This window comes from Electrona antarctica, assembly GCF_951216825.1.
Source record: "Electrona antarctica genome assembly, contig: scaffold_118, whole genome shotgun sequence".
Classification (NCBI taxonomy): Eukaryota; Metazoa; Chordata; class Actinopteri; order Myctophiformes; family Myctophidae; genus Electrona; species Electrona antarctica.
Genome location: NW_027638083.1, coordinates 365,040 through 390,039, shown reverse-complemented (window position 1 = coordinate 390,039; position 25,000 = coordinate 365,040). Strand labels below are relative to the sequence as shown.

At 49.4% G+C, this 25,000-nt stretch overlaps 1 protein-coding gene across 2 annotated transcripts in view; it reads left to right on the top strand.

Annotated features, from left to right (window-relative positions):
• Positions 1 to 6,935: 6,935 nt before the first annotated feature.
• Positions 6,936 to 25,000, top strand: part of tcf20 (transcription factor 20) — a 27,934-nt gene continuing 9,869 nt past the window's right edge. The window contains exons 1-5 of one of the 2 annotated variants that reach the window (XM_079531307.1): positions 6,936 to 7,309; positions 10,239 to 19,272; positions 20,802 to 20,895; positions 22,671 to 22,720; positions 24,254 to 24,343. In XM_079531307.1, coding sequence (XP_079387433.1) covers positions 11,572 to 19,272; positions 20,802 to 20,895; positions 22,671 to 22,720; positions 24,254 to 24,313 — 7,905 coding nt within the window. In that variant the 5' untranslated portion in view covers positions 6,936 to 7,309; positions 10,239 to 11,571 and the 3' untranslated portion in view covers positions 24,314 to 24,343. Of the gene's footprint in view, positions 7,310 to 10,238; positions 19,273 to 20,801; positions 20,896 to 22,670; positions 22,735 to 24,253; positions 24,344 to 25,000 lie in introns of both variants that reach the window. The other variant, XM_079531306.1, reaches the window with a different exon arrangement.

The following is a 25,000-nucleotide window of genomic DNA, read 5'->3' as shown; positions in this document are numbered from 1 at the left end:
ATGTGAACAACTACTTCTCCACTAGCTCTTCCTCTCTGTATGTGAACAACTACTTCTCCACTAGCTCTTCCTCTCTGTATGTGAACAACTACTTCTCCACTAGCTCTTCCTCTCTGTGTGTGAACAACTACTTCTCCACTAGCTCTTCCTCTCTGTATGTGAACAACTACTTCTCCACTAGCTCTTCCTCTCTGTATGTGAACAACTACTTCTCCACTAGCTCTTCCTCTCTGTATGTGAACAACTACTTCTCCACTAGCTCTTCCTCTCTGTATGTGAACAACTACTTCTCCACTAGCTCTTCCTCTCTGTATGTGAACAACTACTTCTCCACTAGCTCTTCCTCTCTGTATGTGAACAACTACTTCTCCACTAGCTCTTCCTCTCTGTATGTGAACAACTACTTCTCCACTAGCTCTTCCTCTCTGTATGTGAACAACTACTTCTCCACTAGCTCTTCCTCTCTGTATGTGAACAACTACTTCTCCACTAGCTCTTCCTCTCTGTATGTGAACAACTACTTCTCCACTAGCTCTTCCTCTCTGTATGTGAACAACTACTTCTCCACTAGCTCTCTCTCTGTATGTGTTCAGGTTACAGAACTGCAACCCAGCGGTGTCTTAACCCGTTTGGACCTGAGTTTCTACAAATGCCTTCTAAATTATGACAGTTTTCTCAAAATCCAAGTTTTTATGTCAGTGCTTCTCAAACTATTTCATGTCAAGGACCCAATAAATTATATATTTGGCCGCCGCCGACCCCCATCTGAAAATATATTGTTCCAGGTACCCCCCCAGAAGCAAAGATTTGAGTTAAAAACGTTCGCTCTGAAAGAATATATTCAAAGATTTGAGCCACATTTTCACGATTTTTCAAAAAATAGCAGATCTACAAGCTCGAGCCACATTTTCACGATTTAAAAAAAATAGCAGATCTACAAGCTCGTAGCGCGGCACTCGGTGCCGCGCTACGAGCTTGTAGATCTGCTATTTTTCAATAGCTAAAGTATAACATAATGCTTAAAACACCAAAAGCGGCTCCCGTCCAGAATGTCTTAATTGCCCATTCAGGAGCTTGATTGACATCAAGCTTAACTTGCCCAGGAAAAAAATCTCAAGGGCTTTTGTATAAAGAACCAGCACAGACAGGTCTACTCTGGATGAATAATGTCATGAAACTGTGGCAAGGAATGCTGTGGAAATGTTTTCCCTGACAGAGAATGCCCTCGTCGTCTGGTGTTTGCCTGTTCATATGGGCAACATATTTCATATTGGCGTGTGAGACCTTGTCCTTTTTTGCTCATGTTACTGTGAGTGTGCAGATTCTGTGTCAGTTGAAATTCAGACGGAGTACACTCCAAGATTGTATTGCATTGTAGACACATAGGCTACCAGACAGTTTAGCTAGATGGGCCTGGCCATGCTAGGTTGAAAGGAGTTATAGTTAGTTCAGTTGGTGCCATATTTAAATTACTAGAGGTTCGATTCACTACGCAGCCCTCACACCTGTAACCTGACTCCGCCAGATGGGGCAGCAGAGAGTACACTGGGTTCCCCCCTCCTGCTCCCATCTGGGAACTCTCAGGCAGACTTGATGCCCGTCCACAAAAAGGCCTGGCCAATCAGCAGCAGCTATCCCGCCTCTAGCTGCTGCTGATTGGCCAGGCCGTTTTGTCCTGTCCTGTTTTGCACTTGTCCTAATGTTGTAACTACACTCTGCTGTCCACCAAACCAAATTCCTAACATGTTTACATGTCATGGCAATAAAGGCTTCTGATTCTGCTATCACGTGTTGTTAGCCTTTTAGAGTTTGGACAAGCTCAATACGGATCGAAGCTTGATCCCCTGTCTCCTAAACGTTTTCCATTGTCTGCAGTAAATCCCATGAGCTATGTGATAACTTGGAAAGGTATATTTAAAACTAAGGATCACAGTCATTGGAGAAAAGGGTCCAAGGCCAGCCTGGAGACAGGTGGTCATCATGCCTTGCTTTGTTCAATGAGTTTTCTTCGACGGGTGGCTGGCATCTCCCTTAGAGATAGGGTGGCATCTCCCTTAGAGATAGGGTGGCATCTCCCTTAGAGATAGGGTGGCTGGCATCTCCCTTAGAGATAGGGTGAGAAGTTCATCTCCCTTAGAGATAGGGTGGCATCTCCCTTAGAGATAGGGTGGCATCTCCCTTAGAGATAGGGTGGCATCTCCCTTAGAGATAGGGTGGCTGGCATCTCCCTTAGAGATAGGGTGGCTGGCATCTCCCTTAGAGATAGGGTGAGAAGTTCATCTCCCTTAGAGATAGGGTGGCATCTCCCTTAGAGATAGGGTGGCATCTCCCTTAGAGATAGGGTGGCATCTCCCTTAGAGATAGGGTGGCTGGCATCTCCCTTAGAGATAGGGTGGCTGGCATCTCCCTTAGAGATAGGGTGGCTGGCATCTCCCTTAGATATAGGGTGGCTGGCATCTCCCTTAGAGATAGGGTGAGAAGTTCATCTCCCTTAGAGATAGGGTGGCTGGCATCTCCCTTAGAGATAGGGTGAGAAGTTCATCTCCCTTAGAGATAGGGTGGCTGGCATCTCCCTTAGAGATAGGGTGAGACGTTCAGTCACACGAGAGAGACTCGGAGTAGAGTAACTGCTTCTTCGCCTGGAAAGGAGCCAGCTTAGGTGGTTCGGGCATCTGGTTTAGGATGCCTCTCGGGCGTCTCCCTAGAGGGGTCCTGGAGGCACGTTCCACTGGGAGGAGACCCGATTTGCTTTAATTTAAAGATTCACACTATCACAAATCAATTAACAATGCAATCACAATTATAACAAGTGTATTGCACAATATTTACAATATTTAAAGTGAAGGCACCTCCCAAACAACATAGTTGTTGACCCTTCCAAATGACTGCAATAGAGCAGAGTTGCAATGGGAAGAGACGCGCGCGCGCGCGTGCGTGCGTGCGTGCGTGCGTGCGTGCGTGCGTGCATGCGTGTGTGTACGCGGGCATGTAAAATGAAGGGAGACAGATCCATCTGTGGACGCAACAGGGACACATTACTTCTTTCTGCCACTGGTAAACTCCTGGCAGATATTGTTTTTCTCCACAGGCTTACCAACACCTTCACTGGAGACCTGCTTACCAGTGGCAGCTTCAGGAAACACAGCACAGTGGACCTCATCACCTTATTTCACACCAGCTGCCGGGAGGAACCATGAATAAAAACATGGCCTAAAGTATAGCTTCTCCTGCACAAGGAAGAAGAGAGTGAGGTGGTCCTCAACAAAACTCTGGTCTGCAGGGACGTGCACACATAGACATCAAAGGGGGCTTCAGCCCCTGCCCTTTTACCCGTCTGTAAAACAACTGCATGCCCTCTCTAGACCACGAATGCAGCGTTTACTATTGGTGGAAGAAATGCAAATGCCACTCCTCTCCATGCCATGCATGGCGGGAGGCAGCATTCAGGAGAATTGTTTTTTTTTTTTCTCCGAAGTCTCCTGAACTTGAACGCAGCATTTTGCATTGAACAAATTTGTGTCAAAATGTCGTACACCGCATCTCCACTAGATAAAGAGTGCAGGGTTGCGCCCCGAAAATAGCTGATCTACAAGCTCTCAACGCGTTGCAGGGCGACGCGTTGTGAGCTTGTAGATCTGCTATTTTCACATTTTTTTGGGCCAAAAGTGCCCACTTATGGGATTTCAGCCCCTGCCTCTCTAACACCCTCTGTACGTGCCTGCTGGTCTGTACATGGAAACCAGTGAGCTGATGACCCTTGTATTGCGGCATGCATGCAAGAAAGCCCTGCATGCTACTATAGCAGCCGTGAGAGCATGTCTTTGAACCAGTGTTGATTTTGACAGCAATTTTGGATTTTAGTTTTAGTCACGTGGAATGTTTTAGTGTTTAAATCTACAGTTGATTTAGTCGATTAAAATGTATTTTGGTGGGGCCTTGATGCCGTCGCAATGATGCGTTGCGACGCGTTGTGAGCTTGTAGATCTGCCATTTTCAGCATGCAACCAAGTATAAAATGACTCTTGTCCACGTGTCCCTTCCTAACATTTTAGTCTAGTTTTTATTTGTTGACGGAATTGTCAATATATTTAGTCTTAGTCATCATAGCTTAATTTTCATTTAGTTTCCATTTAGTTTCCGTCAGTGAAAAAAGGTAATCGACGAATATTCTTTGTCATAGTATTAGTCGACTAAATCAACGCTGCATTGAACATATCACAAAATGATTAGTCCCTCGACCAGTGCATGGTCATCGGATCCCCTGCACCAACAGATACCATCCGTATCTTCTGTGTTGCAGATGCCTCACCCACTACAAGTTCAACACGTCTGCCTTGGAATGATCCTCTCAGAAGACTACAGCAGGCCTGGGCCGGCTTAGCGGTCCAGGCACCTTGGCTGGTAATCCAGCATGACAGTGTGTCGCAGGTTCGAGTCCCGATCCCAATGCACTTTACTGTGTCTTCCCCCCCATCTCTCTCCCTGTTTTCTGTCTACCCACTATACATCTATCAATAAAGGCAAAAAGCCCAAAAAAATATTTAAAAAAAAGAAGACTGCAGCATTGAACCATAACTGGAGCAAGCAGATCCTCATTTGTGTGTGTGACTGTGTGTGTGTGTGTGTGTGTGTGTGTGTGTGTGTGTGTTATGAATGCTTTTATGTGGAACACAAAGGTGTCTTGTCTCCTGAGCACCAGGATGTTGTGCTCGAGTCTATCCTGTAAAAGATTTCATGACCTTGTGATGGAAACTGTCAGTATTGGACAGGCCTGGCTGGCTGGCTGGCTCACTGGCCTCTACTGTGTCGTTGGCCGTCTTGCCTATTAAGGCTGATTTATCCCATTTAGACTGTTTCTATGTCAGTGGGTCTCAAACATTGTCATGTCAAAGACCCCTCAAAAATATATGTATGAAATAATATATATTCAAAGATGTGCGCCACATTTTCACGAATTCTCAAAAAATAGCAGACCTACAAGCTCGTAGCGCGGCACTCGGTGCCGCGCTCTGAGCTTGTAGATCTGCTATTTTTCAATAGCTAAAGTATAACATATTGCTTAAAACACCAAAAGGGGTTCCCGTCCTGAATGGATTATATTTAGTTGTATAGCCAATCTACACAGTACACTGTCGTACACAGTACAAATCCTCTGTGTTCATTCAACTCTGATAGTGTACAAATGTAACCAAATGGACCCGTGGATTTGTATACTAGTCCCAGGGCTACAAATACCCTGACAGTGTGGCAGCCATAGACGTATATATATATATATATCACTCTATGCAGCACTCTGTGATTAGAGGGAATTCAACCATGCAGGCAAAGCGGGTGTCTTCGTGAAAACGGCACATGTCTTGAGACAGAATGTAGATAAGTAGCCCACAAATTATCCTCAGTTAGGGTTCTGTGATGCAGTTGCTATGGCAACCATGATAGAAATAGACGTGTATCTGCACGGGAATGAAATTTATTGAATTGTTATTTAGAAGCAGAGAGATTTTTATTCTTGTGACTGATGGGTTAAGTCACTGAATGACATATTCTCTCTCTCTCTCTCTCGCTCTCTCTCTTTCTTTCTCTGTGCGTGCGTGCGTGACTGCATGCATGCATGCGTGCGTGCGTGCGTGTGTTCATGTGTGCACACAATATGTACATAAATAGGCCTATACTGTTTCCGTTTGTAATGTACACGTGCTCACGGTTTACGTACAGATTTTGTGGACGTGTGTTCTTCCTACGTGTGCGTGCGTGTATGACACACTGCAGTGCATTAGAAGTGCAGCAGGCAGTACCACGGATTGGGGGGCATAGGGCACACCATTATGATGGTAGGAGTATATAGAGTGAGTGGGTCTGGGCTGCACTCGCTGGCCCTGTGGAAGAGCAGATAAGCTCTAAGGGAGAGACAACACAATACAATGTAATGGGAAAGGGATTCTGTTTGTATAGCACCTCTGTTATTGTTCCTGCTCATGATTACATTACATTCTGAGCACATAATGCCACACATTAACCATCGGATAGGTATTATGTTAATGATTTAAGTGTTTCCCAAACACTGTTATTGCCACACAGCACTGTGTAATAGGTCTACGTTTCAGTGATGTGATGCAGAACCCATCCATTGCACCACAAGCATTCTGTCTAATGTGATTCGCACACAAAATGCTCTCTTTGATCTGTTATTGACTTACTCGTCTCAGACATAACCTGCCGTATTATACACCTTATATTCCCATGTGAACCCTATGTCTCTCTTCTTGTCCATGCATGTTGTCTTTGTACAGCCTAGCTGGTTGCCTTCATTAATTCACTTTCACTTGAGATGAAATAAGAACAAAGGAAGGAGCTGGTCCAGAGTCAGCCCTGAGCCCACAGAGAAGAAAGGAGCACCGAACTGTAATTTGGTAACACCCTGGTAAATTTACATCTTGTGGTATTAATAGGTTGGAAATCAATGAAATGGCTTGGGCTTTGGGAGAGGGAGGGGAGATAGAGGGATCAGGGGATGTGTGATGGAGAGAGATGAGGGAGGGGGTGGGCTGGGGGGTGCAGGAATATGAGTGTGTATGCATTTTCAAGGCGGTCTTTCTGTTGCAAGAAGAGAAGGAGGAAAAAAAACAGTAGTCTAACAGGGAAACGAATTGGTCGAAGCTACTGATGAAGGCATGAGGACTGTTGAGGAATAATGCGATTTATATAGTTGCGGAAACTGACATTTCGGGAATCTCCGTGTGCTACTGAGGTCTTGTGCTCCGATGGCTGTGTGTTTCATTTGAGCCAGAGAGGTGAAATCACCTAAACGGTGTGTGAAAGAGGAGGGGGGGGAGAGACAGAGAGAGAGAGAGAGGGGGAGAGAGAGAGGGAACAAGAGGTGGTGGAGGGGGCGGGGGTGTGTATATGGACCGACCTCGCTGCTTACGGGACCTACAGGCAGGCACCCCGATTATTGTGCGCCTCTCTCTACTACTCTCATCAATTTTTTGGGGGGGAGGAGAGGACAAAAGAAACCGGGGGGGAAATCGGAGGAAAGGCCCGGGATCTTTTAAGTCGTGACGGCCGGGGCCCCCCCGACCCGAGTCCCCGGACTTCGCCGCCGCTTGCTCGGGGTTGTCTGGACGTTTGGAAGAGGGTGAGGAGGACTGGAGAGAGAGAGAGAGGGAGAGGGAGAGGCGGCGGAGCGGCCGGACTGACTGACTGACTGCGAGGCTGGGGTTTCCTTTCCTGCCCAGCCAGCCACACACACAGCAGCGGGATTGTTTCCCTGCTCGGCTCCGAGAGGGGCCTTGTGAAGCTCCGTCCTCAGGTATGCATAGCATCAGCCCTGGGCTGGCTGGCTGGCTGGCTCTCCCTGGCTAGCCTTTAGCTGGCTTCATTTAGGGGGTGGTGGTGGTGGGGAGGGGGGGTCGTCTACTGCCGCATCCCCATCATCATCATCATTCACAGACCTCTTATATCTAGCAGTGAGTGAACGGTATTTGTTGCTAACCTAAACACATATCAAAACGGTATGTTGTTCCCCCCACTGTTTCTAAAGGGGGCTGGCTGGGTGGGGGTGGTGGTGGGGGGGACATCTGCACCTAATCACCTCTCCTTTGTAGCTAAAGGTTGCTCGCGTAATGCCCTGCCTGCCCATAGCCCTGTTTTTAATGAAGTGCATTGTTCACACATAATGCATTTCTACAATAACGCCACGAATACAAGCTCAAATTAGCCTTCTTCTCGCTAGCGTACGGGGCTAATATAGTGTTGGATATGTTGTTAGCCATAGCCAAGCTAACTCGCGCATTTAATTTGCAGCAGTAGGATAGCAGGATGAGGGAGGGAGGGAGGGCACTGTAAGCTAACGCTAGCCTCACGAAGCTAAACTACACACAGGCAACATTAGCACGACCATGCTAATGGTAGCTACTAGCAAATAGAAGTTACAGAAGACAAGACAGTGTAGTGTTGAGTTGTTGTTGGTGAGGGACAACCCGAGAGACAGCCGCAATGAAAGGAAAGAAGCAGAGGTGGTTTTGTTATAAGTCTTGCAACAAACACAAACATATATATACTGCGCCTGTCCTAATTATTATAGGCCAGACTTGATTTGCTGACTAATTGACTGCATTCAACCGGTAATTTGTGTTTTTTTTAATTATTATGCTGCAAAACAAATCGCCTTGCCCTTGTAATAATACGACAGAATACAGCGGTGAGAAATGTCTGCTGTGATTGATTATAGCTACCAACCCAGCTCTAGTCTGAACTAAATGGACGAATATATTTATTTATATATGTAGACCAGAAAGATGCTTCTTAAGTCTAGCCAACTTTTGACTGCATCACCTCTAGTTCCACAGGGTGGTGGAGGTGGTGGTGGGTGCCACAGCATGTGTGTGTCTGTAATGTACTGGAGCTGGTTGAAGATGCCACCTGGGCCCTGGCTGTCCTCATTTGGCTTTCAACCCGTTTGTTTTGTAGTCAACATATTACAAAAATGCCATCATTTTTTTTTATAATGTTTTTTTTTTGTGGCTTTCACCTTTATTTTTTATGGAGGGACAGACAGTAGGCTGACAGGAAATGGGGAGAGAGGTGGGGGGAAGACATGCAGTAAAGGCTGTCGGGATCGGGAGTCGAACCCGCGGCACACTGCCAGACTGGATTGCCAGCCAAGGTGCCTGGACCACTGAGCCATGGCCCAGGCCCATTATGGAATTGTAATAATCTTTTGACAAGTATTGTTGTCCTCTTGTCGGAGCATTATACCAAACGAGGCTAAATCACTGTGCCGAAAATAGATTGACACAAACCCCAAAACATAGGAATGCCTCTAGGATTCAACGTAGTATTGCAAATACCGAATGAGTCCCCTAAAAAAAAGATGCTGTAGGCTATTACAGTATCATATCATAGTCATCATATGGAGATCAGAATATGGAGGCTTACGCTATAAACAAAAGTCACCGCAGGTTTAGGTTGGGCTATTAAGCATTTTATTATGTGTTTGTGATAGAACATAAAGGCTTCTTATATTCCATGCACTCCACAAAGGTGGGATTTTACCCCTGATTCAACCCTAACTTTAAATACACAATATATATATATACATTAAAGAATTGTCTCAAGTCCTCTTATTGGCAGGAGGTGATATATATATATATAGAGACCAGTATACTGTAGCTTGCATTGGCTCCGGCAGGTTTTTTGTTTACTCGTGAAGCAGGCTTTGTAACTTTGACAGTGTTATTTTGTTACCTTAATTGCATGCTGCTGTTGCTAGCCCACTTTCCTCCCCTCCACCCCCTGTTTGTTATCATCAGCCCGTAGGGACTGCTTTAAGGCTTGCGTTGCTGAACCTTTTAATCGTTATTTCGTCGTGTTGATGGTAGCAGGCGGGGGGTCGGCGAGCCATGCAACATCAACCAGTACAAAAAGAAAAAGGACAGCGTATCTGCTGCCACCAGGAACACTAGAACATCTAAATATGTCGTATCACTGTAGGAAATTGGGTCTTTTACTAATTTAGGAGAAATGGTACCCTGTCTGACACTGTGGTGCTATAAATAGTGGAGCTCTTCTTTATGGGTCTGGATGCAATTATGCTTGACAAGTTGTTTTTGTATGTTTAATACTAGCCAATTGTCAACATCACTACTTATACATAAAAGTATATTATATAAGTACAATATACCCTGTCACTAAATTATAAAGTGTGTGTGTGTGTGTGTGTGTGTGTGTGTGTGTGTGTGTGTGTGTGTGTGTGTGTGTGTGTGTGTGTGTGTGTGTGTGTGTGTGTGTGTGTGTGTGTGTGTGTGTGTGTGTGTGTGTGTGTGTGTGTGTGTGTGTGTATAATGTAGTATATTATACTTATATCTACTTATGTATATATGTTGTGATGTTGACAATCAGCTGAAATATTAAATGAGGCAAAGCATAAAAACCAGACAATTGCAACATTTGATTGTTGACATTAATGACTGGGAAATGGCATTTTCGTCCAGCAATAACCAGCCCTGCCTTATTGTTGCAAATTCATTAATATATGCTAATTACTATGTCAAACACTAATTAACCCAGAAAATTATTTTATGAATAATAGTGTAACGTTTTTCTTTCAAAAACAATGCAACGTTTAATTATGCAATCTTGGCATTAGTCCAAGACAAACGAGGGGTATTGGACAAGAAATGTAATCACGGGTGTCATTTTGTGTACACTGACGTTATTGTCTTTTTCTGTTCTTTCAGATTCACAAAGGCCCTCCGGTCAGCAGTGGTGGGAAAAATGAATTCAATTGCATGGAAACACCGGGGAGAAACGAAGAAGGAAGAAACTGAATTGACTAAACTTGAAGAGGAATTAATGAATCGCCCTCCTTTTGGAATATCGTGGTTATGGAATTAGGTAGAATACAAAGACAATAGGCCGAAGACCCAGGAGGGAACCCAGAAGAATTCATCTGAACACATTGAATCAAGCAACGCGCCGTTATTACACAATAGGGACCAAAGACTTACAGTCCAAGCAAATACGATACAGCTGCGAAACAAGCAAACATTCAAACGGCATTTTGAGAGGGAATGAATGTCCCAGAAAGTCTTCAACTCGGCAACAAAGAACAGTGGAGGATATCAATGGAGTGTTTGCCTCTGGGAATGTTTCGCGGAGGACTAAATGTGGACATATTGGCTAGCATTGCTACAGTTCTCCTGTCACGCAGGTGTGAGCCAGTTCCGAACAAACCCACATATACCCATGAACTGAACAACTGCTGCGACAGAAGGCAGTCTTAATGGTTACAGAGACACCTCCCCCCCTCCCTTGCACATGGGACACCGTTGAATCCCACCACAATTTAATCTTTCTGTAGCTCTGTTTGCCCATGCTCTTATTACGGTGGAGAGAATGACGTTTAAAGACATTTAAGAGTTGAAAATCTCAAGTGCTGCCTGGTGTGTCAGTCGTGCTCAATATCCTCGCCTACTCAGTGCCAAACTGCTTCAGCTTCATGGGACTTATTGCACTGTCTACGTCTTCTGTTTTTTTTAAGCAGTGTTTTTCGTAGCAGTGCCAGCATCTGCTGCAGAACGTACCTATTCTTGTGAATTTATTTTGACTGTTCCGTTTTGAACAGCCAACTGTTACACAAGTTAGTGATTTTCTGTCGTTCTTTTTTTCTTCTTTTTTTTTTGGGACGGGAAGACAAGTTGACAACCATATCATCATCATCATCATCATCATCAGCAGATTGCAGAAGTCATCTTTTGACCATTTCACTTATTGATTATCTGCCTCAACACCACAGTGTTCACCTTTTTTGCTGCTACAAGTCTGACTACAACATCTGTGATATATTCCTCTGCTTTATCCCTTTTGTTGGACTTCTGAAAGACATTTCCTTGCTTTACTGCCAGCTAAGAGACTTGCACTTTTTTTTTAATTATTATTAATAATACACAAATACTGCCATAAGCCTTTCACTTACTGATGTGATCAGAAGCATTCCCTGTAGACATTGACAGACATTTCCATTTTTACAACCCCCCCCCCCCCCCCCACACCCCCCAAAAAGTGAAAGAAATGCAAAATTTTTCCAACAGTCCAGTGCCCCCATCTCTCCCTCCTGGTTTCAGCGGGAGGGGTGGAGTAGTAGGCCCCCCTTTCCCGCCACAACCAGCAGATCCCCAGATCTCCCCGAGGATGGCCGAGGATTACACGGCCATGCAGCAGCCCGGTCTCCACAGAGCCCACCACCACCACCCCACCCACCACCCCGGCCAAGCCGCCGCCGCCGCCAGCCACATGCTCGCGTACGGCGCCCGGAGCAGGGGCGCCCCCGCCCCCGGGGAGTCCGTCCCGCTCCAACAGGGCAACATTCACAGCGGCAACGGTAGCAACCCGTACCGAAAGGAGGCGATGGATTATTATTTATCGATGGCCGGGAAGGAGAGGCATCGGAGAGGAGGAGGAGGAGGAGTAGGAGGAGGCGGCGCCATGGGTTTCGGAGCGAGCTTCGGGTACCCCAACATGGACGGACATATACCTCACCAGTACCGACACGCCGGGTCGGGCTCCGCCGCGTCGTCCGGCATGATGTCGCCCTACCTGATGGACTACGGCGCCTCGGCCGGTTCAGGTGGCGGCGGTGGTGCGGGCAGCGGCGCGGGCGGAGGCGCCGGAGCCTTCTCTCCTTCTCAACAGTACAACATGAGTCAGAACCCTGCAATGCAGTCGGTGGCAGGCGCTCAGATGCAACAGCACCGCCAGCACGGGCAGAACTACCAAGCGCTCCACCAGGCGCAGCAGCAGCATCGGAGCTATCCCCACGCCGGGCACAGAATGACCCCTGCGCAGTACCCACACTACTCCCCACAAAGTGGGGCCTCCACAGGGTCGTCAGGAATGTATAGCCCCCCGCCGCCGCAGAGATATCACGACGGCGGGACCGGCACTGGCTTTGATCCCAAAGTCAACAGCTCTCCTAATGTCAACTCTAATTCAAACTCGGCCTCGAGTGCCGCCGCCGCTGCTGCTGCTGCTGCTCCCAACAACGTGGGGCCGATGGAGAATGTTCCACAGAGTTACCACGCTTCAAATTACCCTGCGTATTCCCAACAGACACATTCACTTCACAAGCAAGCCACACTGCAGCACCGCAACTCGCAGCACAATTTGGGGGTAGGCTACGAAAACTCTGTAAAGATGCAGCACCACGGTCCGTCCCTCGGCGCTGTGTATGCTAAACATCACCAAGCCTCCAATCCCAATATACCTCATCCATCATCGCAAGAAATAGCCAAATCCCCAATGCACTCCAGTGCTCAGCAGCAGACCCAAATTAACCAAAACTTCAGCCCCATCTCCAATCCCTCCCCTGCCGCCTCCGCAGTGCAATCCCCCAGCTGTAGCTCCTCTCCTTCCCCTTTGATGAGTGTCTCGGACGCACACGGCAATCCTTCGGGACACGGCTCTTCACATCCTGCTCCTCCTCCTCCCCCCCTCAACCCCCGTAGCAGCACCCACAGTCACGGTAGATTACTACAAACCATGCCTCAGTTGAGTCCCACGCCCAACTCCAACAGCAGCGTCAGTAGTTGCGGCAGCAGTGGCAGCCATAAAGCCCAGGGCATGAACGCAGCGACTGCCGCCAGTGGTCACACGATGAGCCGCGGCAGAATGGGCACGCAAGCGGCCAGCTCCAGAGAAGAAGGCTCCTCCATTTATCCACCCTCGCCTCTTGATAAAATCCAGGACGCCGGCCTCAACAGTCTGAGTGCCTTGACTTCACAAGTAGCCAATTTACCAAACACGGTGCAGCACATGCTTCTCACGGACACGGTACTCTCGCAGAAGAAGGGGAAAGACAGCGGCCAAATGCAGCACGGGGCACACCACGGCGTGCCTCCGTCGTTGTCGTCGTTGTCGCAACCGAGGAGCCGAAACGCCAGCGCGACCTCGAGCACCAGCACGGTTCGAGACGGAAGCGCCACGGGCGGCGGAGACGGCGCTGGCTCCGAGGCCGGCGCCGACGAGGACTCCTCGATGTCGGAGCGAGGGCCGCCCCCGGGCGGGGCCAAGGCGGAGCGCGGCGAGGAGCCGTTTCCCGAGGGAGAACATCGTGTGAGATTGAGACAAATGAGTGGCGCCAGCAGCGGCTCCGAACCGACCGGCTACTACCCTCCTCCGTTGCACAGTCAGAACCGGCAGCAGGCGGGACACGCGGCGCACGTGAAAACCATCACTTCGGAGACCGCAGCGAATCAGCCGGGCGTTGCTGAAGCAAAACCGAGCGACGCTCACATTCCTCCTTCGTCGTCGTCTCCATCCTTTGGTTCCTTGTCGTCTGAGCCGGGTCCAAACGCACGTTCGAGGCCTCCCATGTCCTCGACGCCCTCTTCCTCTGTCGTGCCTCCCCCTCAGAACTCAAACTGTATCTCTGAGCCTTGTGCCACAGATAACAACAACAGATATGGCCCCAGTAAGATAGTAGAAGTGAAAAATGAAGAAGTCAAGGCAAAGGGCACCCATCAGTTGCAGGGAGAAGTGACCCTACGACAACATGGGCAGGACGGTGAAAGCACGCTGGGCTCCGTATCCGGTTTGCATAACAACGAGAGGGAAGGAAAGCACCAGACGTCGTCCGAGGAGGCGCAGAACGCCAGCAGTGTAGGTGTGATCGTCTCTGTGCGCTCGGAGGGAAATCACACAAACAAAAGCAAGCATCCTCAAGACAACTGCGTGGAAGAGAAACACGCCTTCTTCAGAGAGTCCAGCAGTCACAACGGGGAGGAAGGTGTCGATCTTAGTGTATATTCCTCCCATCACCAGCTGCACCAGAAGCCCAATTTCGGGCGGCCTCCAAATCTTCCCCCAGGTGCCGCACAGAAATATGGCTACTCGGAATCCTCGTATGGCGCAGACATGCCGGCGAAGAACAGAGGGAGGCCTGGCCCAGCAGGCGAGTCAAATTCCAGGTACCCAGGTTACCCATCCCAGTCTATTTATGGCCCTGTGCTTTCGAAGGACGTCGGAGGCCCTGCCGCGGCAGACACGCTGGGAAAGCGAGGGGAATGTGCAGGCGCTCGAGTTCACGAGGATAATAATGCTCAAATTCAGCAGTTCCCGAGCCTTTTACAAGAAGTGCTTCAAGGTTACAATTTAGATCGGCGTTACGGCCGCCCGGAACAAGCGTTCCCAGCCCACCTTCAGGGCCAGCAGCAGTTTCAATCCAGACACGCGTACGGCGTGAACGAGAGTATGAGGATGCAAAGTGCCCAGTCGGAGGCGTCTACCACTCACTCTTCCCAAATGGCCGTCTCCAGAAAGGCCCAGCAGCCCCACAACCAGAGGCAAGGAAGCAGCCCCGATTTTGCCCCTGAATCGTCACACCCCTCCCTGAAATCGGAAGAGGCCGGCGGTAAGGCGTCTCAAAATGCGAACGAGAGAAATAAAGCGGGCGCGCACCCCCCGAGTCACATACCACAGCCTACCGTGTCTGTGCCACCTCCGAGTCACATACCACAGCCTACCGTGTCTGTGCCACCTCCGCCGAAACACATTAACCTAGCAGACTATTCGTTGCCGCAGAGGAAAGCCCCGTCTAATCTGACCACTCCATCCTCTGCCGTGCAAGAGCTGCTCCTGCAGGAGACGGAGCCGCTCGCCGGCAGCGCTGCTGCTCGGACCGAGTCTCCCAAGTCATCGGGGGGATCCCTCTTAGCCCCGTCGTCGTCAGAGCGGCGCTCCGTCATCTGCGATGTGTCGCCGAACCGCCGCGGCACGCCCGAGAGGGACAGGGAGGCCGACAGGGAGAGAGAGAGGGAGAAAAGTCAAAGTGGAGGAGGAGGAGGAGGAGGAGGAGCCTCCGTGATCCAACAGCCATTTTCCTCTCCGACGATGGCAACCAATGATTTGAGCAAGAATGATCTCGGAGAGAAACGAGTGAAACTGGAAGCGGACACGAAATATGCCGGCCCCGACGCTGCGAATCCACAGGCCGATCCTCAGCGTGGCGGCGGCGGCGGCGCGGCCAAAGAGGAGTATCATTCCAAGTCTATGCATTCCTCCGTCGTTCTGAATGCCGACCTGTACAGGCGAGGTAACGTGGACATGACGGCCATCCCCTCTCACCCTGCCGGCTCTAATCCACTGTCCCCGCCGTCCCGGCATCAGGCCTATCTCCACAGCGTCGATCTAGCAGCCGGTCACCCCGGCAGCGGCTTCCCGGGATATCGATATGGCGACACGAGAGAGGGCAACACGATGCCACGCGGCAGCCCCCACTTCCCCCCGCACCACCCCTCCTCCTACCACAGCCTATCCCCCCAGGCTCAAATGCAAAACCCACAACAAGCGACAAATAAGCTTCAGATGTACGCACACCCCCGTGGCCCACCGCACCACACCCCCCACGACATGAACGACTGGGTGAGCGCCATGAACAGGCCCGCCGCCTCCAAGGACATGATGCTGTCTCCGGGGAGACACAAGCTCAGCCAGGCGGAGCAACAGAGGCTGCTCGCTCAGACGGACGCGATGCCCGCCGAGCCGCACGTGAGCAAGCCTCCGCTCCTCCAGCACCAGAGCGCTTACTACGACATGAAAATGTGGGAGTCGACGCATGCGCCCAGAGAAGCCGGGCCGATGATGATGATGGAGGCGGGCGAGCCTTACTACAGAACACAGCCGCCTCCTCCTCCTCCTCCCCCGCCTGCTTCCGTCGCTCCGCACGGCCCCCCGCCCCTCACACACACAGCCCTGGCAGCGGGTCCGAATGCCATGTCCGAATCCGACGTGGTCAGAGGAGCCGTGGCGGAAGACAGCAAGCCGCCCCGCCCGGCCCCCGTGTCCAACTCCGTTAAGCCCCCCGCCGACATTAACCCTGCGGTGCCGGGACAGGCACAGGGACAGCGGCAGCCCAAAGCCGGGGGTTTAGGAGACGCCAATCCCTTGATGTTACGGAGGAGGGTTCGTTCCTTCATCTCTCCCATCCCCGCCAAGAGGCAGCTTCAGGACGCCTCCCAGACGACGCAGAGGGGCGCCCCTCCAAACTCACACCACTCCCCCGGGGCCCAGTCGGAGTCGAGCCACCACAACGAGGACGACTCCAGCTCCGACATGCCTTGTCCCAGACTCTCCTCCCCCGTTCCCGGGCAGAACGCCTATTCCCAGTCTCTGTCGCCGAGCGCCAAGTCCAAGGCTTTGCCCCCGCGGAAAGGACGGGGTTTGAAACTGGAGGCCATCGTTCAGAAGATAACGCCGAGCACCAAGAAGCCAATGCCGGGCCACGCGGACGCAGACTCGAACCATTATCTGGGCTACCCTCACTCGGAAATGACACAGTTCAGCGATTCACAGGAGCAAGATCTGGCTCACTTCTCCAGAGCGGACGACGGCTACATGGACGAGGGTCACTCGCTGAACGACATGCTTCCCTTCAGAGGAGTGGACGAGGCGGGGCCTCTGCCTCCCGCCGCCTACCCCTGCGACCCCCACCCGACCACGTCCCAAGTGGCCAAGCAGACAGACTTTGACTTTGGGTTGGGGGCTGCGGGGGCGGCTGGGGCGTCGTCGTCTGGGGGGGACAAGGAGGACTTTGCGTTGCTCGGACCTCTGCCCCCTCCCCCGCCGCTGCCCCGCCCTGTCCAGGGCTCGCCGCCTCCCTCCTCCTCGGCCCTGTCCGACATCCAGCACTTCACCAACACGTACCAGCAGCTGGAGACACGGCGAGGGGAGCAGTCGGCGGCCAACCTGCTCCGACAGAAGCTGCAGGAGAGCGACGGCATGGGATTCGATGACTACGGCGGTGGCGGCGACTACTACGGCGACACGACGCCGCCCCACCACGGCCAGGGCCACCTGCTGAGCAGGTCGCTTCCCATGACGCCGGGAAGGTCGTCTCTGTCGCCGCAAGACTCCAAGGACGGCCTCGTCCCTAAAGGCTACTTCCCGTCCGGCAAGAAGAAGGGCCGGCCCGTGGGGAGCGTGAACAAACAGAAGCGTGCCCAGGGTCAAGGCGGCAGCCAGACCCCGGGCCAGGCCACCACCCCCACGCAAGGTCAGGACGGCTCCACCACCCCGCTGGGGCAGCCGCCCGCGTCTCCGGCGGACACCGATGTCACGATGCACAGCGTCACGGAGGACGAGGTCGAGATGCTGCCGCCGCCCTGCGCCTCCTCGGAACTCACGAGTGACTCGCCTCTTCTGGCCCCGCCCGTCTTAACCCAGGTGGTCAAAGTGGACGCGGAGACACCCGAGGACACCCGGCCCCCGGAGAGCCAGGTCAAACCCCTGCGACGGAGGAGGAGGAGGGGCGTGAAGGACGAGGAGGAGGGGGGCGAACCGGGCGAAGTGAGGGGCAGGCAGAGGAGGAGAAGAAGGGTAGCGGGTACCGTGACGGTGACGACGATGACGTCGTCGCTGGCCAAAGATGACATGGATGTGTCGTCCGGGGCGGCAGGAGGAGGAGGAAGCGTCGGAGGGAGCGGCGGTTTCCTCCAGGACGCCAACAGGAAGGGCATTCCGTTCTTTCCACACATCCACGTGGAGAAGAAAGTCCCAGAGATCGGGGCGGTGTGCACCATCGTGAACGCAGAAGAGGAGAAGGTGAAGGGAGAGCAGCGGGGTGCGGTCGCGGGGAAAGCGGGCGGCGGCGGCGGGACCGAGTCTCCCCTGAGCTCGGCGCTCTCCTCCTCCTCCCAGCTATCCAGGCGAGACCGAGAAATGGAGAAATGGGAGCCGGACGAGGCGGAGACCAACCTCCAGACGGGGAAAGCGCTTCCTTCGTCTGGGCACGTCGTGTCGGGGCCCGTGATCACGGAGACCAACCACTCGGGCCGTCTGCTGTGCTGCCTCTGTCAGAAATGGGCCAATTACAAGCACCTGGGAGACCTGTACGGGCCCTATTATCCAGCCGAGTACGCCGCCAAGCTTCCCAAGAACCAGCCCCAGGTCAGACAGTGTCAGGTGACGGCTGCCGGAGCCAATAAGACGCCCCCGGGACCGGCTTTGTTGGACACCAATGCGAACTTACTGGCCGCCATTCAAGAGACGCAAACGCAACACGCAGACATGCAGATCACAAAGCCTTGGAATGAGAGCGACTATAACGCCGTGGGCCTGGCTGCGAGCCCAACGCCCCTGGTTGGGACGCCGTCTCTGGCCGGAGGAGAGGACATGATGATGATGTATCTGTCTGGCAAGCTGGGCAGCTTCCCCCCCTCGTCCTCGGCCCCCCCCCACCACCACCACCACCACCAACACTACCACGACCACCCCACCACCACCGCCTGGGGCGCCCCGACAACAACCTCCCTAACCTGGGACATGAACCTCGACGTCAGACCCATCCCCGAGTTGAAGAGGGAGCCGGACGTCGAGAGTGTCGTGGTCGTTGTCGACGACGAGCAGCGGAAGCCCAAATTGCAGCAGCAGGCGGCGGCGGCGCCGCCGACAACAACAACGGACGAGGCTCCCCAGAGACTTCAGCACAGGAAACTGACCTCCCATCAGCGCTTCAACAAGCGGAGGCACAAGTCGGACTCGTCGTCGCCGCGGCGCATGGTGCCGTCCAACAGCAAGGCCTCCCTGCCCTTCCAGCCGCCCCCGCCGGCGCTGGACTCCCTGGGGCCCCTGGCACAGCTGGCGCAGCTGCCCCATATGCCCATGGATCCCGAGGAGCTGTGGGTGCACGAGGGCTGCATCGTGTGGACCAGCGGCGTCTACCTGGTCAACGGGAGGCTGTACGGCCTGCAAGAGGCCTTGGACGGCGCCAGGGATACGGTGAGTCGTGAGGAGTTGGTTCCCCCAAACTTTTCGAGGGGGGGGGGGGTGCTACTAGCCCCCTCCTATATTATACAGCTTTTTCTCACGACACGTGTCACATTTGCACATTGACAATAGAGCGTCGCAGCCCCGCCCCCTCGAGAGACCCGGAAAATAATTCCCTGTTCATTTTCAGCATAGACTTTTCAAAAAGTATTTATTTAAAGACGTTTACGCCGCGGACAAAGCCAACTCTTGTCGTGACAAATCATGACAATAAACACAATGTTTTGGACCGAACAAATAATTAGAAAGAACGGCAGGTTACAACACTTTTCAGTTGTCATCTTACATTTCATATATGTAAGATGTATAATAGCCGATCTACAAGCTCACAACACGGCGCAAAGCGACACGCTGTGAGCTTGTAGATCGGCTATTATACATCTTACATATATGAAATGTATTTTCACTACTTCTGATGCATTGGTTTTCTAAGCTATGGGATTTCTTTGATGTCCTCATGATGAAATTACAGAAACAAGGGATACACAGTAAGTGTTATGTGGCCCACCGTTGATTTTTGACAGCTAATTTTGATTTAGTTTTTTTTCTGTCTTTTTGAATAACACATAATTTAGTTTTAGTCATATTTTGGTCATCCGAAAAGTTTTAGTTAGTCTAGTTTTAGTCTACTTAATATCCCACGATTTCAGTCGACTGAATCTACAGTTGATTTTGTCAACAAAAACATGAATTTTGGCAAGCCCTGATGGCATTGTGAATGACGCCTGATGTTATACTACTGAAAATAGCCTATATACAAGCTCACAAAGAGTCAACGCGACACGTTGTAGATTAGCTATTAGCTAATATTGGCTATTTTCAGAGCACAACCAAACATAAAAAGATCTCTTCTCCACTAGCCCGTCCCTAACACGACATTTGTCTAGTCTTTTATTTGTTGACAAATGTCAGTAAGTATCTTTAGTTAAAGTTTTAGTCATCGTTCATTTTTTATGTAGTTTTCGTCAGTGAAAAAACGGTAGTCGCCGAATTGTTTTTTTGTCGTCTTAGTTTTAGTCGCCTGTGTGTGTGTGTGTGTGTGCGTGTGCGCGTGTGTGCGTGTGTGTGCACGCACGTGCGATTGTTCTTTTATACAGTATGTGCACTGTGGCTTGGCCATAAACACTTAAAAGGCTACGTCCACATTTGGAGACGGTAGTAAAAGAAACAACACCACTTTAGCCGTTGTCGGCACTTCATCCGATAACAGTATAAAGTGCATTTTACGACCCTACCACAGTGAGCACATTTCAGCATACACACACACACACACACCGTCCCTCTGTTTGTTTGTATGGCATTAATAGAATACGTGTTCATTGATTTCTATCATCTCACGGTTGCCCTTAGCGAGGCGTCACTGTCTACTACACTGTTTGTGACGTTATGGATTTCTCCTCTTACTCTTTTCTTCCCCGACTAACCTGCTTCCTTCCTTTCCTTCTCTCTCTCTCTCTGTGGTGTCCTGTTCTCTTCCTCAGTGCTGCTCCTATTGTGACATGGTGGGCTCCACCCTGGGCTGCTACAGCAAGGGCTGCACACTCCAGTACCACTACCTGTGTGCCATTGAAGCCGGTAAGTTAACACCCCATTCTGGAATGGGAATGTGTGTTTTAAAGCATTATGTTATACTTTTAGCTGTTGGAAAAATAGCAGATCTACAAGCTCGTAGGCACTCGGTGCTGCGCTACGAGCTTGTAGGTCTGCTATTTTTGAAAATTTGTAAAAAAAAAGATGTGCCGCAAATCATTGTGCAGAATGGCCCATTTCAAGTTTTCAATTGTATACAAAATATTTTGAAAATAGCAGATCTACAAGCTCACAATGCGTCGCGACGCATTGTGAGCTTGTAGATCGGCTATTTTCAAATAGCTGAAATGTATAATAGGGCTGACGTGGGTAAAGTATGTTTTATTTCTAATAATCCAAATATACAAAGTAACTAGTAACTAAAGTACAGTATTTGGTTTGAGATGTAGTGGAGTAGAAGTAAAAGTACTGGATATTGGAAATACCCAAGTAAAGTACAAATACCTCAAAACTGTACTTAGTTACTTTACACCACTGGCAAATGCACAGATAACTCTGAGAAGTGACATTCTAGGTTAATATCGGATTACTGATATATTATTGATTTCAGCTGCAAACAGGCAAACCCGAGTGGAACAGTAAGAGAGTGGCGACACTAGCGTTGACTCCCGTTGTAACAATGGAATGCGGAAGTGCTCATTCTATCTCAATGGGATAGTTCCCATGTTTGGAACTATAGCCCATAGTAGGCACCCGCTTTGTGGCGAGATCAAAGCGTGTCGCCACTCACTTACTATTCCACTCGGACGCAAACATGACCCACTTTAATGACTTCAGTCTATATTAATGACTAGTATTACATTTTATATGTGCAATGTATTTGCATTTTAAGTTCATGAAGTTAATATAAGTGAATTATAACTAAATGCATTGGAAAGTTTAAAAAAATGTTAATTTTCAGTGATTCCAATTTAAAAAAATAGCAAAAAATAATTCAGGATTTTAATTCAAATATAGCAAAAAATTGCTGATCTACAAGCTCAAAACACGTCGCAGTGCGACACATTTTGAGCTTATAGATCGGCTATTTTTGCTATGAGAGTAATATGCAATGTGGCTCGCTGGAGTGAGTGTGGAAATATAGTGGCCCTCTGGAGTGAGTGTGGAACTCTGGAGTGAGTGGAACTATAATAATAATAATAATAATAATAAAACTTTATTTGTATAGCACCTTTCATGACATGAAATGCAGCTCAAAGTGCTTTACACAAAAAATAAAAGAAAGGCAGCGCATAAACAATACAGTGAGGACATGAATAACATTTTTTTTAAAAGACAAATAAATCAATTAAAAGCAAGGGTGTAAAAGTGGGTCTTGAGCTGAGCTTTAAAAATGTCTACGGAGGCTGCCTGTCGAAGGTACAGTGGGAGTTTGTTCCACACCGTCGGCCTGTAGAAGCAAAAAGCTGCTTCCCCGTATTTTTTAGTTGCCATTTTTTAGGCAAAGCGAGCAGGCCAGCAGTGGAAGACCTTAGGGGGCGGTTTGGGACATATTTCGGCAGGCAGTCATGTAGGTAGGAAGGTGCGAGACCATTGAGAGCTTTATAAACAAGTAAAAGAATTTTAAAATCAATCCTAAAAAAGAAAAACTATAGTGGCCCTCTCCATCGTCAAAGTGTCCCATCCCTGTTCTAGCCGACTGTAAAGAGATGTACAGATGAACTGAGTGTTGTTGTGGCGGCTCATGGGTGCTCTCCCTTCCCCTCCCCCTCCCCCTCCCCCTCCCCCTCCCTCTCCCTTCTCCCTTCTCCTCCCAACAGATTGCTCCCTGAATGAAGACAACTTCTCGCTGCGGTGTCCGAAGCACAAGGTAAAGAGGGAGAGGTTGGTTATCACATCGTTTCTTGGGGGACATTCACCATTAAAATCCATTCTGGGCGGGAACCCCTTTTGGTGTTTTAAGCATTATGTTATACTTTAGCTATTGAAAAATAGCAGATCTACAAGCTCACACGAGCTTGTAGGTCTGCTATTTTTGAAAAATCGTGAAAAAGACATAATTTTAACACCAAAAGGGGTTCCCGCCCAAAATGGGTTAACCATTATTTGAAACTTTACCTGTTGAAAAATAGCAGATCTACAAGGTCATAGCACGGCACTGAGTGCCGCGCTATGAGCACGGCACTGAGTGCACGGCACTGAGTGCCGCGCTATGAGCTTGTAGATCTGCTATTTTTGAAAAAATCGGGAAAATATATTCTTTCCCAGTGAACGCATTTGTAGAATCAGTTCTCAGGTCTAAATGGGTTTTAACCCCACATCGTTTCTTGGGGGACATTCACGATTAAAACCCATTCTGGGCGGGAACCTCTTTTGGTGTTTTAAGCATTATGTTATACTTTAGCTATTGAAAAATAGCAGATCTACAAGCTCATAGCGCAGCACCGAGTGCCGCGCTACGAGCTTGTAGGTCTGCTATTTTTGAAAAATCATGAAAATTAGTGCAAATCTTTGAATATACAGGTGCATCTAAAAAAAATGTGAATATCGTGGAAAAGTTTTCTTCTGTAATATAATTGAAAATGTAAAACTATTCTAGATTATTGCGCATAAAGTGAAATACTTAAAACCTTTTTTTTTGTTTTAATCTTCTTTCTGGCATACAGCTCATGAAAATAAAAGAAATCCTATCCCAAAATATTAGAATATTTTCTGAGACCACTAAAAAAAACATATTTATAATACAGAAATGTCGACCATCCGTATGTTATTTGATGCACTCAATACTTGGTCTGTGCTACTTTTAAACACAGTTCATCAATGGGGCGTGGCATGGAGGTGATAAGCCTGTGGCACTGTTGAGGTGTTATGGAAGCCCAGGTTTGCTTTGATGGCTGCTTTAAAGTCATTTGTATTGTTGAATCTAGTGTCTCACACCTTCCTCTTGACAATAAAACGTAGATTCTCTGTGGCGTTCAGGTCAGGCCAGTTGGCTGGTCAGTTAACCCTCTTGTGGCCAAGCCTAATTAAACAGTGGATTGTGCCTTCTGCCAGCATTATTCATATGTTTAATTTGTCATTTTAAAGCCAATAGAAAAATCCGCGATATACACACTATATCTCATTTTGACAGGGCAAGACTACAGTATTGGGACAATCAGTCCTGATGGTGGCGGTAACGTCACCATTGTGCCGATTCTGACCAAATAGAGCGAGTGAGCTATGTGGGCAGGTGCTAAGTGCTGTTGGAAAAGGAAATCCGTAAATTGGTAAAGCTGGTCAACATAAGGAAGCACACAGTGCTTTGAGATGCACCTGTATATTCATTCACATCCATCTTATTATCTTTGCACCCCAACCCCCTTTCACGTTCTGTCTGTCTCTCCCTCTCTCCTCTCCCTAGTTTCCTCAGAGCAGTCGGCCATCCAAGTCCCTGTACCTGGAGCAGTCGGAGAGAGGATGAGAGAATCCACCAGGAAGAACATGCATATCTGTAAGTTCTCACGTTCTGTGCCGTGTGTTTGTGTGCATGCTCTTTTATCTTTGCATGCACGCACGTCTGTGTGTGTGTGTGTGTGTGTGTGTGTGTGTGTGTGTGTGTGTGTGTGTGTGTGTGTGTGTGTGTGTGTGTGTGTGTGTGTGTGTGCGTGTGCGTGTGCGCGCGCGCGCACAAGCGTTGACCCATTTAGGACGGGAACACTGTGTGTTGCCTTAGCTTTTAACCACTTTAACCATTATTTGAAACTTTACCTGTTGAGAAATAGCAGATCTACAAGGTCGCTATGAGCTTGTAGATCTGCTATCTACAAGGTTGCTATGAGCTTGTAGATCTGCTATCTACAAGGTCGCTATGAGCTTGTAGATCTGCTATTTTTGAAAAATCGTGAAAATATATCCTTTCCCAGTGAACGCATTTGTAGTATCAGTTCTCAGGTCTAAATGGGGTTTTAACCCATTCTGGACGGCAACCCCTTTTGGTGTTTTAACTAAGCATTATGTTATACTTTAGCCATTGAAAAATAGCAGATCTACAAGATCATAGCGCGCCACCGAGTGGCGCGCTACGAGCTTGTAGATCTGCTATTTTTGAAAAATCGTGAAAATGTGGCACAAATCTTTGAATATATATTCATTCAGAACGAACGTTTTT